This window comes from Canis aureus, chromosome 10 (assembly GCF_053574225.1).
Source record: "Canis aureus isolate CA01 chromosome 10, VMU_Caureus_v.1.0, whole genome shotgun sequence".
Lineage (NCBI taxonomy): Eukaryota > Metazoa > Chordata > Mammalia > Carnivora > Canidae > Canis > Canis aureus.
Window position 1 is genome coordinate 27,909,592 of NC_135620.1, and position 13,450 is coordinate 27,923,041.

At 39.0% G+C, this 13,450-nt stretch overlaps 1 protein-coding gene across 2 annotated transcripts in view; it reads left to right on the forward strand.

Annotated features, from left to right (window-relative positions):
* Window positions 1-13,450, forward strand: part of CTNNA1 (catenin alpha 1) — a 186,105-nt gene that overhangs the window by 130,971 nt on the left and 41,684 nt on the right. For both annotated transcript variants that reach the window (XM_077911874.1, XM_077911873.1), the window contains exons 8-9: window positions 4,994-5,074; window positions 6,294-6,446. In XM_077911874.1, the coding sequence (XP_077768000.1) occupies window positions 4,994-5,074; window positions 6,294-6,446 (234 nt within the window). The remainder of the gene's footprint in view (window positions 1-4,993; window positions 5,075-6,293; window positions 6,447-13,450) is intronic.

Here is a 13,450-nt window from a genome sequence, read left to right on the forward strand (position 1 = left end):
TAGAAATCAAAGAGTTCCCTGGTTTATCAACAAATCTTAGCCTAATTTTCCCAATCAACTGAGCATTTAACAGTCCTGAAATATCCTTATAATTGAGTCATCTTACTCTTTTTTTCCCCCCTACGTTATTAGTAGTTTCAAAATTAAGACCTTATTTTATGGCCTTCAAGTACTTACTTTGTGTACCTGTTTGTTTTAAATGCCTGTTCGTGCTTCCAATTTACAGCACCAGTTTAATAAGTAGATGATGATTATCTGTTTTAAGAAAAAGAAACCTGATATCTCAAAAAGAGATTAGAATATCTCAGCTAAATGCTTTAGGTTGTGCCGGGACTCTCTGAGTATTGGCTCTCTAACTTTTCCATATCCTGGATTTCATCATAATTCCCCCCAGAAAGATAAAGGAATGGTTTACAGGTTCATTCTCATCTCCCAGGATTTGGCAGAAAAGATGCCACAAGTTATTTCACCGAAAGCACTGTGGAAGTTCACTCTATGTTTTTTTCCCTGGAAGTACTGTGTTTCTTTTGTACCATTACCTTTTAGGTTGATTAGTCTTTTGTAGAGTCACCTGGGAACCTTTGTCACATTATTTCTAGGGATTAAAATACACCTTGAGATGCCACCAGCTGTGCCAGGGACATATTTCATCCCTTCCCAACTGGGAACAGTTGGACTAGTGCCATGGAGTTGAGAACTTATAGGGTAGAGATGAATAATTGGTGGACATATGCACCAGCCAAAGCAGTGAGGCCGGTGATACCTGTGGCAAAGGTAGAAGTGGTTTGGGGGAGTTTTGAGTTCATTATAGGAGAAAAATTATTCTTCTGATGCAAGGATCTGGTCTTCGGGAGGAAACATGGTTGTTCTTTCACAGTTCACCACCAAAGTGAGTAAAATCCTCCAAGAAAGTTTAGTTTTTTAAAAAAGATTGTATGTATGTATGCATGTATTTAAGAGAGAGAGAGTGTGTGTGTGTGGGCACGCACCCTCACAGTGGAAGAGGTAGAGGGGAAGGGCGAGAATCTCAAGCAGACTGTACCAGGTGCCCAGCCCAGCACAGAACCTGATCCCACGACCCTGATGTCATGACCTGAGCCAAAACCAAGTGCTAGAATCCGCACCAAATAAGCTACCTATACACCCCTAGTTTTTAATACTTCTTAAAAATCAGTGTGTTACTTAAATTAACCCTGCGTGTAACTTTCCTGTCCAACTCTGACTCCCTCTTAGGTCGTTCAGAACTATCAGGCCCAGCACAGTGGAGAGTACTGCTGAATTATGTGTTGCTCTGAATTATTTTATCTCAGAGTATAAACTCTAAAAGAAGGATTTTGGCTAGTCCTGTCTACTTCAGTGGATGCAGAGTTAGGTGCGTAATAAAGAGTGTGTCTAAATAAACAGAAGTTTGGCCACACAGGAGAAAGGTGGAGTGGCTGCTTCTTGCTTCTGTTGAAGGTGGGTTTTGAAAGCCATTTCACTGTCTCCGCTGGGACTGGGTTGCTGGAGGCCATCTAGCAACCTTTGCCTCTCCCCAGTTCAGCTGTTACTTACTTGCCAAGGGGAAGCTATATGTTGAAACCCCAAATATGCCATATCTTTTTCTTAGTTCTTTGTCACTGCTTTAGCAGGACATACATATCAAATATAATTGAACCTAGAGTCTCTCAGGTAGGTAGGAGCTGAGAGTCATTTATTTTAAATGTTTAAATGAGCAGCTTTCTTTTGGCATAACTAAAACTAGAAATAAAAAATCCTAACAGCTTTAATTTGAAAGAGAAGTAAAATCTTGTTTCACAGATCAACAACCTTTCCACTTTCATCAAGCCCATTCTTTTTTTTTTTTTTTATTCATCAAGCCCATTCTTAAGGTTGTATGTATATGCATGTGTCCTTACCCCTATTGTATCTTATCTTTTTTTTTTTTTTTAATTTTATTTATTTATTCATGACAGAGACACAGGCAGAGGGAGAAGCAGGCACCATGCAGGGAGCCTGACTTGGGACTCAATCCCAGGTCTCCAGGATCACACCCCAGGCTGAAGGTGGCGCTAAACTGCTGGGCCACTGGGGCTGCCCACCGCTATTATATTTTAAATGATTGGAACCCTAACCTTGTGTGTGTATATACACACATATTTTAAGGGGATGCCTCGATTTATTTATTTATTTAGGATGCTTTGATTTAAAACGTGGTCTGTTTAGTTTAGCCTAAAAGCTTCAGCAAATGACGCTTCTGAACTGCCCCTTCCTGATCAATGTGGCATAAACTTTTATTTCCTAAAGTAACAAGAAAGACAAATTGATTTTTAGGGTAGTTTGACAAATACAGAATTAACAGATTCCTGGTGTGGATTGCATCTTAAAGTAAATTTTGCTCTGTGGCTATATACCTCAAAATCAAATTTGAGAATTTTCTTTTATGTAATTTGTAAAGTACATCCTTCTACACAAATTGGGAAAATTTCTGGATATTCGAGTTTATAAGGGTTTGGGTTCTCATGAGGTCATTGTGCCCAGCCTTTGCATTTCAGGTAACCGATATTTTCTGGGATAAAAGACCTACTAGAGGGGCACCTGCGTGGCTCAGTTGATTGTCTGTCTTCAGCTCAGGTCATGATTTCAGGGCCCTGAGTGGGGAGTCTGCTTGTCCCTCTGCTCCTCCCCCTGCTCGTTCTCTCTCTCTCTCCAAGAAAATAAATAAAATCTTAAAAAAAAAAAGTGAGAGAAACGATCTACTAGAAACATCCTAAAAATGTGGTTAGGAGCAGCGTTAAATTATACTGGGTTAATTTGAGAAATATTCTTGACTTGTGCACTTGTGTGTTTATGGAATGTACCGAGACCTTCCTGATGAAAGCATTAGTTATAAGGTCAGTTTGATTTTTTTTTTTTTTAAATCTTGTTTTAATCACCTTTTCCTTAGAGCCTGTTATTTGATCTTTGAGATTGTCAGTAACTAATTATACTTGTCAAGTTCTTTTCTGACTGATGGCCATGAGTAAATCACAGTTAATTCCTTCAGGTTGAAATTCTCAGTCGGTTTTGTTGAGACTCTTCTTTTAAGAACCATTAAATTTTTTTTTTCTTTGTTGAAAGAGAGAGAGAAAGAGAGAAGAGAGGGTACATTGAGGTAGAGGGGAAGAGAGAGAGAGAATCCGAAGCAGACTCTGCACTGGAGTCTGCTGCAGGGTTCCATCTCATGACCTTGAGATCACAACTTGAGCCGAAACCAAAAGTTGGACCCTCAACCAACTGCATCACCCATACTCGTTCTTACTCCTTAATATTACTTAATTTTATTGGCATTACAGGATTATTAAGGGGAAAGGTAATGGATATGACCCTAAGCAGATATGAGAGTGACTATATTAATTTAGCACTTTTATTTCAGCTCTCAATATTCCTAAAATCCCATCTTGTCTCCTCTCTCTCGTCTGCTAAATGATCTGTATCCCTCAGTATTTCTTTTCTCCTGTAACAATCCATAGAGACCCGGGGTGGGGGGGGGGGGGCACAGAGGGGCAAGTGTCATTGTTCCCATTTAACAGATGGGGAATAAGACAGTGAGTATAACAAATGTTACATACAAGGCACTGAGAAAACAGAAAACAAAACTCACCAAACTATTCATGTGCTGTACTTGTTTGTGTACTGATGGCATATCTATACCAGAACGTCTTGAGGGCATTGAAAAGTAGAACAATGGGTTAAATTCCTTTGTCCACTTGTCTCTCTCCTGTGATTAGTATGTGGTTTTTTTTTTTATTTATTTTTTATTTTTTTTATTTATTTATTTATGATAGTCACAGAGAGAGAGAGAGAGAGAGAGAGAGGCAGAGACACAGACAGAGGGAGAAGCAGGTTCCATGCACTGGGAGCCTGATGTGGGATTCGATCCCGGGTCTCCAGGATCGCGCCCTGGGCCAAAGGCAGGCGCCAAACCGCTGCGCCACCCAGGGATCCCTAGTATGTGTTTTTTATTTTACATTTGTTGGGTGGGCATTTTGTCAGGAAAAGCATTTTATGTACTTGTTAGACTAACCTACCTGATGTCTTACCAAGGTGTTTCCAAGTATATGGCTAGTTCTATCTGGGTGTCTTACTTTTGTCCCTTTTGCTTTCAGCTGCCATCGATTTTCCGTTCTGGTTAAAATGTTTCCCAGTGCAGGGCAGCCCCAGTGGCACAGCGGTTTGGCGCCGCCTGCAGCCCGGGGTGTGATCCTGGAGACCCTGGATCCCATGTTGGGCTCCCTGCATGGAGCCTGCTTCTCCCTCTGCCTGTGTCTCTGCCTCTCTCTCTCTCTGTCTCTATGAATAAGTAAATAAAATCTTTAAAAAAAAATAAAATGTCATATTAAAAAAATGTTTCCCAGTGCAAATTCAACTTCCTGACCTCTCAAGCAATGTCCATTTACATAACTTTTTCAGAGTGACTATTACGTTCTTTTCTGTGCAATACAATTAGATTAAGCTTGGGTAGAACCTAAATATATGGCTGAAGTAATGTTACAAAGCTGCATAAGATATATTATTAACTGTGATCTATCATGGTACATCTTAACTTTAAAATTCATTGTTTCACGTTGTTTTAGTGCCAGGTACCATCTTTGACATTCATGTCTCAGAGTTCATCAAAATCAGGTGTAACCTGTTTGTGGTTGCAGTTCAAGGAGAACCGATTCATTAATGAAATTGGTGTAAGCGGAACCTTTTAAGTGAAAGTCATGCCTTGGCTTTTGTCTTCTTGTGCTAAAACCCCGGCAGGTCCTGCCATCAGATAATACGGAGCCTAAGCATTGTAAGCTTAGGTTTTTATAACCAAAGCCACATGGTTCTCCCCTACCCTAAATAAGCCCATTTATTTTCCAATCTTTGGCTTAAAAAAGAAAAAGAACGACTTTTAAGAAAATGTTGATTTGAACAAAAATAGATATTGGGTATAATTACATTTCCCTATGAGTCATTAAAATGTGTATCTCTTATTTTCCAGGCTGGACGTAAAGAAAGAAGTGATGCACTCAATTCTGCCATAGATAAAATGACCAAGAAGACAAGGGACTTACGTAGACAGGTAAACTGGAAAAATTGTCAGTTGCTTTCCCAAGTTCTCACTTTTGTAGTTTTGGTTAAAATTTTGATAAATACTGAGCTCATTTGTTTTATTGGCATAAAGGATAGATTTTTCCATAGGAAACTGCTTATCTCTCTTTGATGGCTAATAAGGTTCTAAATGACTAATAAAATCTTTTGGGGCCTGGCATAATACAGTCCCACCGGGATGGACTGAATAAATTAGGTCTAGTGTGAAAAGGATGTACAGCTAAGAAAATGAATTTACAATGACTTGGGGACTTGTGACAAAATCCTGAAGGATTGTGTGATATTAGCTTACATCCAGGAGAAACAGAAATCGCAGTTATTTACTTGACTTGCCCCATTCTGATTACACATTTGAAGCTCCCTTAGATCCTTAGGGGAGATGTTTTTCCAGTATAAATAGGTGGGTCTAGAGATAATTTCATTTGCTCAGTTTTCTTAGTAAATACATAGGAAAGAGTCTCTTCATTTGTTATATAGTCCCATTAACATTTTATTTTTATTTTAATTTTTTTCCCATTAACATTTTAGAATCCAATTGAGTTTTAGTGTTTAAAAAACATAGGGTTGAATTTAAAAAACAATGTATTACGATTTAAAACAAAGTTCATAGTAATAATAGTTTCCAGTCTTTAGTAAGGCGGCATTTTATTGATCATGTTTGATAAAAAGCAAAATTGATGGAATGTGTATTTGTTTTCCTTATGGTAAAGTCGTGTCAGAAATGTTTATAAAGATAACCTTTCAGGTGTAAGGTTTACAGTGTGCTGCTAACCCTGTTCAGATAAACTATAAAATACTTAATCTCTCTTTTCATTTTTAGTTAGCCATTTAGGCTAATGACATATATTCCAAGGTGATGTGTCAGTTCAGCCCAGATCTGCTTTCTGTTCAGCTTTGCTTTTATTCCTTTAAGATAAAAACTTCAGGTTTGTAATTCCCAAGGATAAAAAAGGGTATTATCTTGAAACCTGAGATTTTATTGCTGAAACGCTGTAACTATAGCATAACCATTATTTTCAGGATCATGTTTCCTATGTTGCAGATTATATAACTGCATGGCTTACATGAGTGATCCTTGTATAAGTATAGGCAGGCTTTCATGAGCTTCCATTAAGATTTAAAAGTACAAGAGAAAAATTGCCTAGTTCCTTGGTAGAAATAAAATCAAATTTTTACAATTTATTTATTAGCTCCGCAAAGCCGTCATGGACCATGTTTCAGATTCATTTTTGGAAACCAACGTTCCACTTTTAGTATTGATTGAAGCTGCAAAGAATGGAAATGAGAAAGAAGTTAAGGAATATGCCCAAGTTTTTCGTGAACATGCTAACAAATTAATAGAGGTAAGTGTATTAGCAGTTTCATTAAATGTAGGTAACTTGATAGAGTGTGGTGATTTTTAAAAATCATATCATTTAATCAAAAAATATTAGGGGCTTACCTAATATACAGTATGTATAAGGTCAAAGTATCATTACTTTACATCTATGCCAAACTACCATTTTGGTCAATTTACATTAATTATGTGCGTGATTAAATATGGATAGTTCCTACGTCCTAGAAACTTAACATTTCCACTTAATGTTAATGCAAATAAAGATAGGTCATGACATACCTGAACTTACAAAACACTGTAGAAGGGGATAGTAGTGCCTAGAATTTGAAGAAATTGCATGGTCTATATCCTAGGCTGCACCCTGGCAAATTACTTAACCTTTCTAAATTTCCATTTCTTTTCTGCAAAATGAGGGATACTAATGATACCTGTCTATGGATTATTTTGAGATCTGAAAGAGATGATGTATGTCAGGTGCTTAACTCTTTGTCTGAGATATAGACTCATTCCAGTTATCATGTTTTAAAGTTGAAGAAACTTGCTGTTAATTAGGTATGTTTGAACAGTAGAAATCTATCCAAGTGGTTGTTTTGTAAGATGAGAAGAAAAAAGGGAAGTCAATTGCTATTTAATTTCCAGATAAGTTGGGCTTGCTACTGCTTTTTGATAAGTGAAATTATGTTATTGTTTAACTTACTCATTATTTATTTTTAAAGTTTGACCCATAGTAAGCACATACTCAAGTTACTTGATTTTGTAACGTTAATGTAGAATATCTAATATTTGGAAAAGGTATTCCGTAGACCATTTGGTAAGATGGTCATTATATTAGAACAGAAAATTGGCCTATTATATAAAGTGTATGTCTCGTACATTTGTATTTATAATGACATTCGGCCAGGTTAATGCCATAAAAATATTCCAAGGAAAACATCAGTGGTCATATTAAATGCATTACTAATTTTACATCTGGTTTTCTTTTACCAATTAAATGTTCCTTGACCTAAATTGATTATGTACAGAATACACAGATCAGTCTTTTTCCTTTTTTTTTTAATTTAAATTTTAGTTAAACTATAGTGGAGTATTGATTTCAGGAGTAGAATTCAGTGATTCATCATTTAAATACAACATGCATTCCTCATCATGACAAGTACCCTCTTTAAATACTCATCACCCCTTTTGCTATCCTCCACCCATTTCCCTTCATCAACCCTTAATTTGTTCTCTATCTTTAAGAGTCTCTTTTGGTTTATTCCTCACCTCCCTGCCAGCCCCATAATAGTTAATCTGTTTGGTTTCTTAAATTCCACATATGAGTGAAATCACATGGTATTTGTCTCTCTCTCTGATTTGTTTCATTTAACATAATACAATCTAGCTCCATCCTTGTCTGTTGCAAATGGTAAGATTTCATTCTTATTAATGTCTGAGTAATACTCCATTGTGTATATGTACCACATCCCTATCCATTTCTCAGTTGATGGACATTTGGGTTCTTTCCATACTTTGGCTATTATTGATAATGTTGCTATAAACATTGTGGTGCATGTAGCCCTTCTGTATTTTTGTATCCTTTGGTTAAATACCCAGTAATCCAATGGCTGGGTCATAGGGTAGTCTATTTTTAACTTTTTGAGGAAGCTCCATACTGTTTTTCACAGTGGCTGCACCAGTTTGCATTCCCACTAACAGTTCCAGGGGGTCCCCCTTTCCCCACATCCTCACCAACACCTCTAGTTTCTTGTGTTAATTTTTAGCCGTTCTGAAAGGTTTGAGGTGCTATCTCATCATGGTTTTGATTTGTATTTCCCTGATGCTGAGTGATGTTGAGCATCTTTCCATGTGTCTATTAGCCATCTGGATATCTTCTCATTTTAAATTATTTTTAAAGATTTTTTTCATTTATTTATTTGAGAGAGAGCAAGCAAGGAGAGGGACGATCAGAGAGGGAAAATTAGACTCCCTGCTGAGTGAGGAGCCTGATAGGGGCTGATCCTGGGACCCTGAGATCATGACTTGAGCCCAAGTCAGCTGCTTAACTGACTGAGACACCCAGGCACCCCAGCCATCTTGATGGTTTTTTTTTTCGGGGTGGGAGGGGAGAGTCTCTTTGTGTCTTCTGCCCATTTCTTTTATTTATTTATTTATTTATTTTTATTTTATTTATTCATTTTTATTTATTTATGATAGTCACACAGAGAGAGAGAGAGGCAGAGACACAGGCAGAGGGAGAAGCAGGCTCCATGCACCGGGAGCCCGACGTGGGATTTGATCCTGGGTTTCCAGGATCGCGCCCTGGGCCAAAGGCAGGCGCCAAACCGCTGCGCCACCCGGGGATCCCCGTCTTCTGCCCATTTCTTAACTGGGTTGTTTTTTGGGGGTGTTGAGTTTGTAAGTTTTTCAGAGATTTTGGATTCTAGTCCTTTATCACATATGTTATTTTTGAATATCTTCTCCCATTCTGTAGTCTGCCTTTTAGTTTTTGTTGATTGTTCCTTTCTCTGTGCAGCTTTTTATCTTCATTCATTCATTCATTCATTCATTCATTCATTCATGAGAGACACAGAGAGAGAGAGGCGCAGAGACACAGGCAGAGGGAGAAGCAGGCTCCATGCAGGGAGCCCGATATGGGACTTGATCCTGGGTCTCCAGGATCACGCCCGGGACGAAGTCCGCACTAAACCGCTGAGCCACTGGGGCTGCCCAGAAGCTTTTTATCTTGAAGTCCCAGTAGTTCATTTTTGCTTTTGTTTCCCTTGCCTCTGGCAACGTGTCTAATAAGTTGCTATGGCCAAGGTCAAAGAATTTGCTGCCTGTGTTCTCCTATAGGATTTTGATGGTTCCTTATGTCACATTTAGGTCTTTCATCCATTTTTATTTATTTTTGTGTCTGGTGTAAGAAACTGGTCCATTTTCATTCTTCTGTGTGATGTCCAATTTTCCCAACATTATTTTTTGAAGAGACTTTTTTCCATTGGATATTCTTTCTTGCTTTGTCAAAAATTAGTTGACTCTATAGTTGTAAGTCATAGGTCCGTCGTCTTTTTTTTTTTTTTTTTAATTTTTTAAAATTTATTTATGATAGTCACACAGAGAGAGAGAGAGAGAGAGGCAGAGACACAGGCAGAGGGAGAAGCAGGCTCCATGCACCGGGAGCCCGACGTGGGATTTGATCCCGGGTCTCCAGGATCGCGCCCTGGGCCAAAGGCAGGCGCTAAACCGCTGCGCCACCCGGGGATCCCAGGTCCATCTTCTATATAAGTTAATGATTGTCTCATTTGGAATTAAAATCAGAAGAGTATTATTTTGTGTCTCCATTAAGCATTATTTTGTTCACAGTAGTCACACGATAGCACAAGGTATATACAAAGGAAGCCAACCTTCTATAAGTAGTCTCCATATCAGGAAGTATGCCTATAAGACGAAAGCAAGGACACTGTAAGCTCAAGGCCTAGAGTAACAGGTATTGGTAGTGGCATGGGCTCATTGTGGTCCCTGAGCCTGGTTCCTGAACCTCAGAGGGTAATAAGCCCTTGTCTGTAGTGCTGGAGGGCTCTTTATTTGGGTCTGCTGTGTCCTCCTCATCAACACAACTGACACTTGCTGGGCATCTGCTGTACAACCAGGTGTATGCAAATATAGTGCATTTTCCACAATAGCATTTCTTGGTAAGGAAATAGAGGCTTAGAGAGGTTAAGTCACTTACCTAAGGTTCTCCAGCAGTGAGGGCTGTGCCTTTTGAGCTTGCTAGTGTAGTGGACAGTGAGAAGTGTTATGTGTACCTGGTGGCTCTGGAGATCCTGCTTCAGGAGCATTGTCCATGCTTCTACTTTAAACAGAGGCCCCTTTGAGTTTAGAGTTTGTGTTCCCTAATACAACTCCATTCTGACCTCTTTATCACCCCTTTCTCCCATACTTATATGTGTATTAAATGACACATCCTTTTTATTGCTTGAGGCATAACTAAAGGCTTTGTACTACCACTCTACAAACAGTTGAATTGCATTTATGGTAATAGAGATACTAGAATATATAATTGCATATGTGCTTGAGAAGGAAATGAGTTTTAAAAGTGTTGTAGAAGCCTAAAATTCTTGACTCAAGGCAGAACGTTATTCTTCATTGTCAAGGCTTCTCTTCCCCATAATACTATTATATTATGATGAGCTCTGAACTAGGTAGAGACTTGTTTTAATAAACAAAGGTGAAATACTTCATTTGTTTTGTTATCTCTATACTTTTTGTTTCATTAGTTCCCCTTAAATGGGAGTAAATGTCCGCTGAAATTGGCTTTTGTAGCCATTTGTAGTTTTTTCCTTGGGATTTAGGGGAAGTAAGAGTACTTGAGAAAGTTGAGTAGGGCTAGTGGCCTCGTCAGGAAATGAGAGGCTCAGATTCTGTAGCCACTGAGAATTCTGCCAAATAGGTTTGTGTTTCTAAAATACTGCAGTAAAAAACACGATAAAATAGAATGAAATACTGAAGTAACATTCTGTGCTGACCATGTGCAGTTAGCACAGACCCCACAGGTAAAGGGCACGATCCCCAACAGGATTGTTCTCACTGTAGATACAAGCGGCCACATGTTCTTTTGACCCAAGTAGCTTTAAATTTAGGAGTTCCCATAACGCCCCTCACATGAATGCTGTACTTCAAATGCCAGCTGCAGGGCAACCGCAGTGGCTCAGTGGTTTAGCGCCGCCTTCAGCCCAGTGCCTGATCCTGGAGACCCCGGGATCGAGTCCCACGTCGGGCTCCCTGAATGGAACCTGCTTCTTCCTCTGCCTGTGTCCCGTCCGCCCCCCCCCCCCTTGTGTGTGTCTCATGAATAAATAAATCTTTAAAAAAAACAAAACAAATCTTTAAAAAGGGGGAGGGGGAATCCCTGGGTGGCTCAGCGATTTAGCGCCTGCCTTTGGCCCAGGGCGCAATCCTGGAGTCCCAGGATCGAGTCCTGCGTCAGGCTCCCGTCATGGAGCCTGCTTCTCCCTCTTCCTGTGTCTCTGCCTCTCTTTTTCTCTATGTCTATCATAAATAAATAAATAAATTTAAACAAAACAAAACAAAAAAAATCAAATGCCAGCTGCAAGCTTGGAGTGTCCCCAGGCTGCCTCCACTTCTGATCAACTGGCTACGAATTTGAGGGCTTCCCATGGCCCACTTGAGGTCTGATAATATGCTAGAACAAATTCTAGAACTCAGGAGAGTGCTGTGCTTCCCATAACATACCTAGGGGTCCACTAGGAGTTACCTCATTAGCATAAATTATCAGGGCCAATGAGGAATAATAAAGACATTCCTATCATTAACTAAAGCAATCTCAACCTGGAAGTTTCCTTCCTGGAAACCAAGACAGAGACTGAATATTCTTTAATATACACCTCCCCATCTTGAAGGAATGTGAAATGCCTGGTTGTCCGGTGGATGGCTATGCAGCCATAAAGCCACATGGAAGAGGTAAGACAGGGCTGTTTATTTCCTACAGCCATATTGCATCCTGTTTGTGGCCATTTACCCAGTGACATACCATTTTTCTTACCTGGTTCTTCTTGCATTGTTTTTGTTGTTCTTATCCCTGGAGGTTCTTCCCTTTGGGAGATAGGTTGTCTTTTCTCAGGAATTGGGTCCTTTTCTTCACACCACAGAGAGTGAGTTTTTTCCTCATAGAATCATAGATTCTCATTCTGGTATGTAAATCTCCTTCAATGTAACATTCGTGTATTGTTACTTACATTTTCTTGGACTGCTTCTGTGGGGGGACTTTGCTGGGTTTTCTGGTGGTTGGGAAAGGGAAGCCACAATCTCCTTTTCTGGAACTACTCTGTCTTTTTTTTACTGCTGTACACATGTGAGTTGAGAAGAGCTTTAAGTGTAATTTACATACCTGATTTGGATGAAACAGTATGGAAAAAGAATGTACAATATCTTATTAGCTTTTTGTATTGATGACATGTTGAAATATAATATCTTGAGATTAAAACAGCAAATTTTTTTCTAATTGCATCTTTTTTAATGTGGCTGCTCAAAAAAATTTAAATTCCTAGAACCTTTCAGCTTGCCACTAGAAATCATTCTCTTGATTAAAATAATTCTTAGTATATATTTGGCCATCCAGCCTGTTTATTTTTTTTTCTCTTTTCTCCTAATTTTTTTTCTAATAATTTTTTTTATTGGTGTTCAATTTACCAACATACAGAATAACCCCTAGTGCCCGTCACCCAACAGTCTGTTTAGAATGTCTTTATTTTTATCTTGCTCGCTTAATTATCTAGATAACACATGTCTACCTTATTCCTGTATATCCTTTTTGGTAATTTCCATGATCACCCCACTAACATTGGGATAACTATAGGAAAAATAGTTTGTATTCTAGCATCAGCTTTGTGGATTCCAGCTGTCAGCCTCCCACAGGAGATTCTGTTACTGTGCTGTCCAATACTTTTTTTCTTTTTCTATTTCCCAATTTTCCCCATGAATACTTGGATGCTGCTGTGTATCAGATATCCACTCTGTGGGCTTAGATGCACTCCTCTCACATCTGATCCCTATACCGGGTAGTCTTGATATATTGGGTGTTAGAAAATGTTCTCTTCAGCAATGAATTGCAGCCAGGCTTTTCCCAGAACCATTTGGGGATGCTGTGCCATTGTGGTAGGGATCTAGACTCAACATAAAAGCTCTCACCAGCCAGATCTTGTTCAGGGTTACTGTATAACAGCAGTGCTTAGGCTCATTTGCTCATTTGCCCCTTCGCTGTTATCTCAATATTAGAGGTATATCAGGAGTTTTTGAAAGCATCCCTATGGACCAAGGTGCCTGAGGAGAATAAAAGCACCAGATTAGTTGGTGTGGTTTTGGGATACTGCCATTTAAAAATACAGTTATTTATAAAACTTATGAGTTGCATTTTAGAAAATTTGTAAAGTGAAAACACAAAGAAAAAGAGATAACATTTTGGAGGGATCCCTGGGTGGTGCAGCGGTTTGGCGCCCGCCTTTGGCCCAGGGC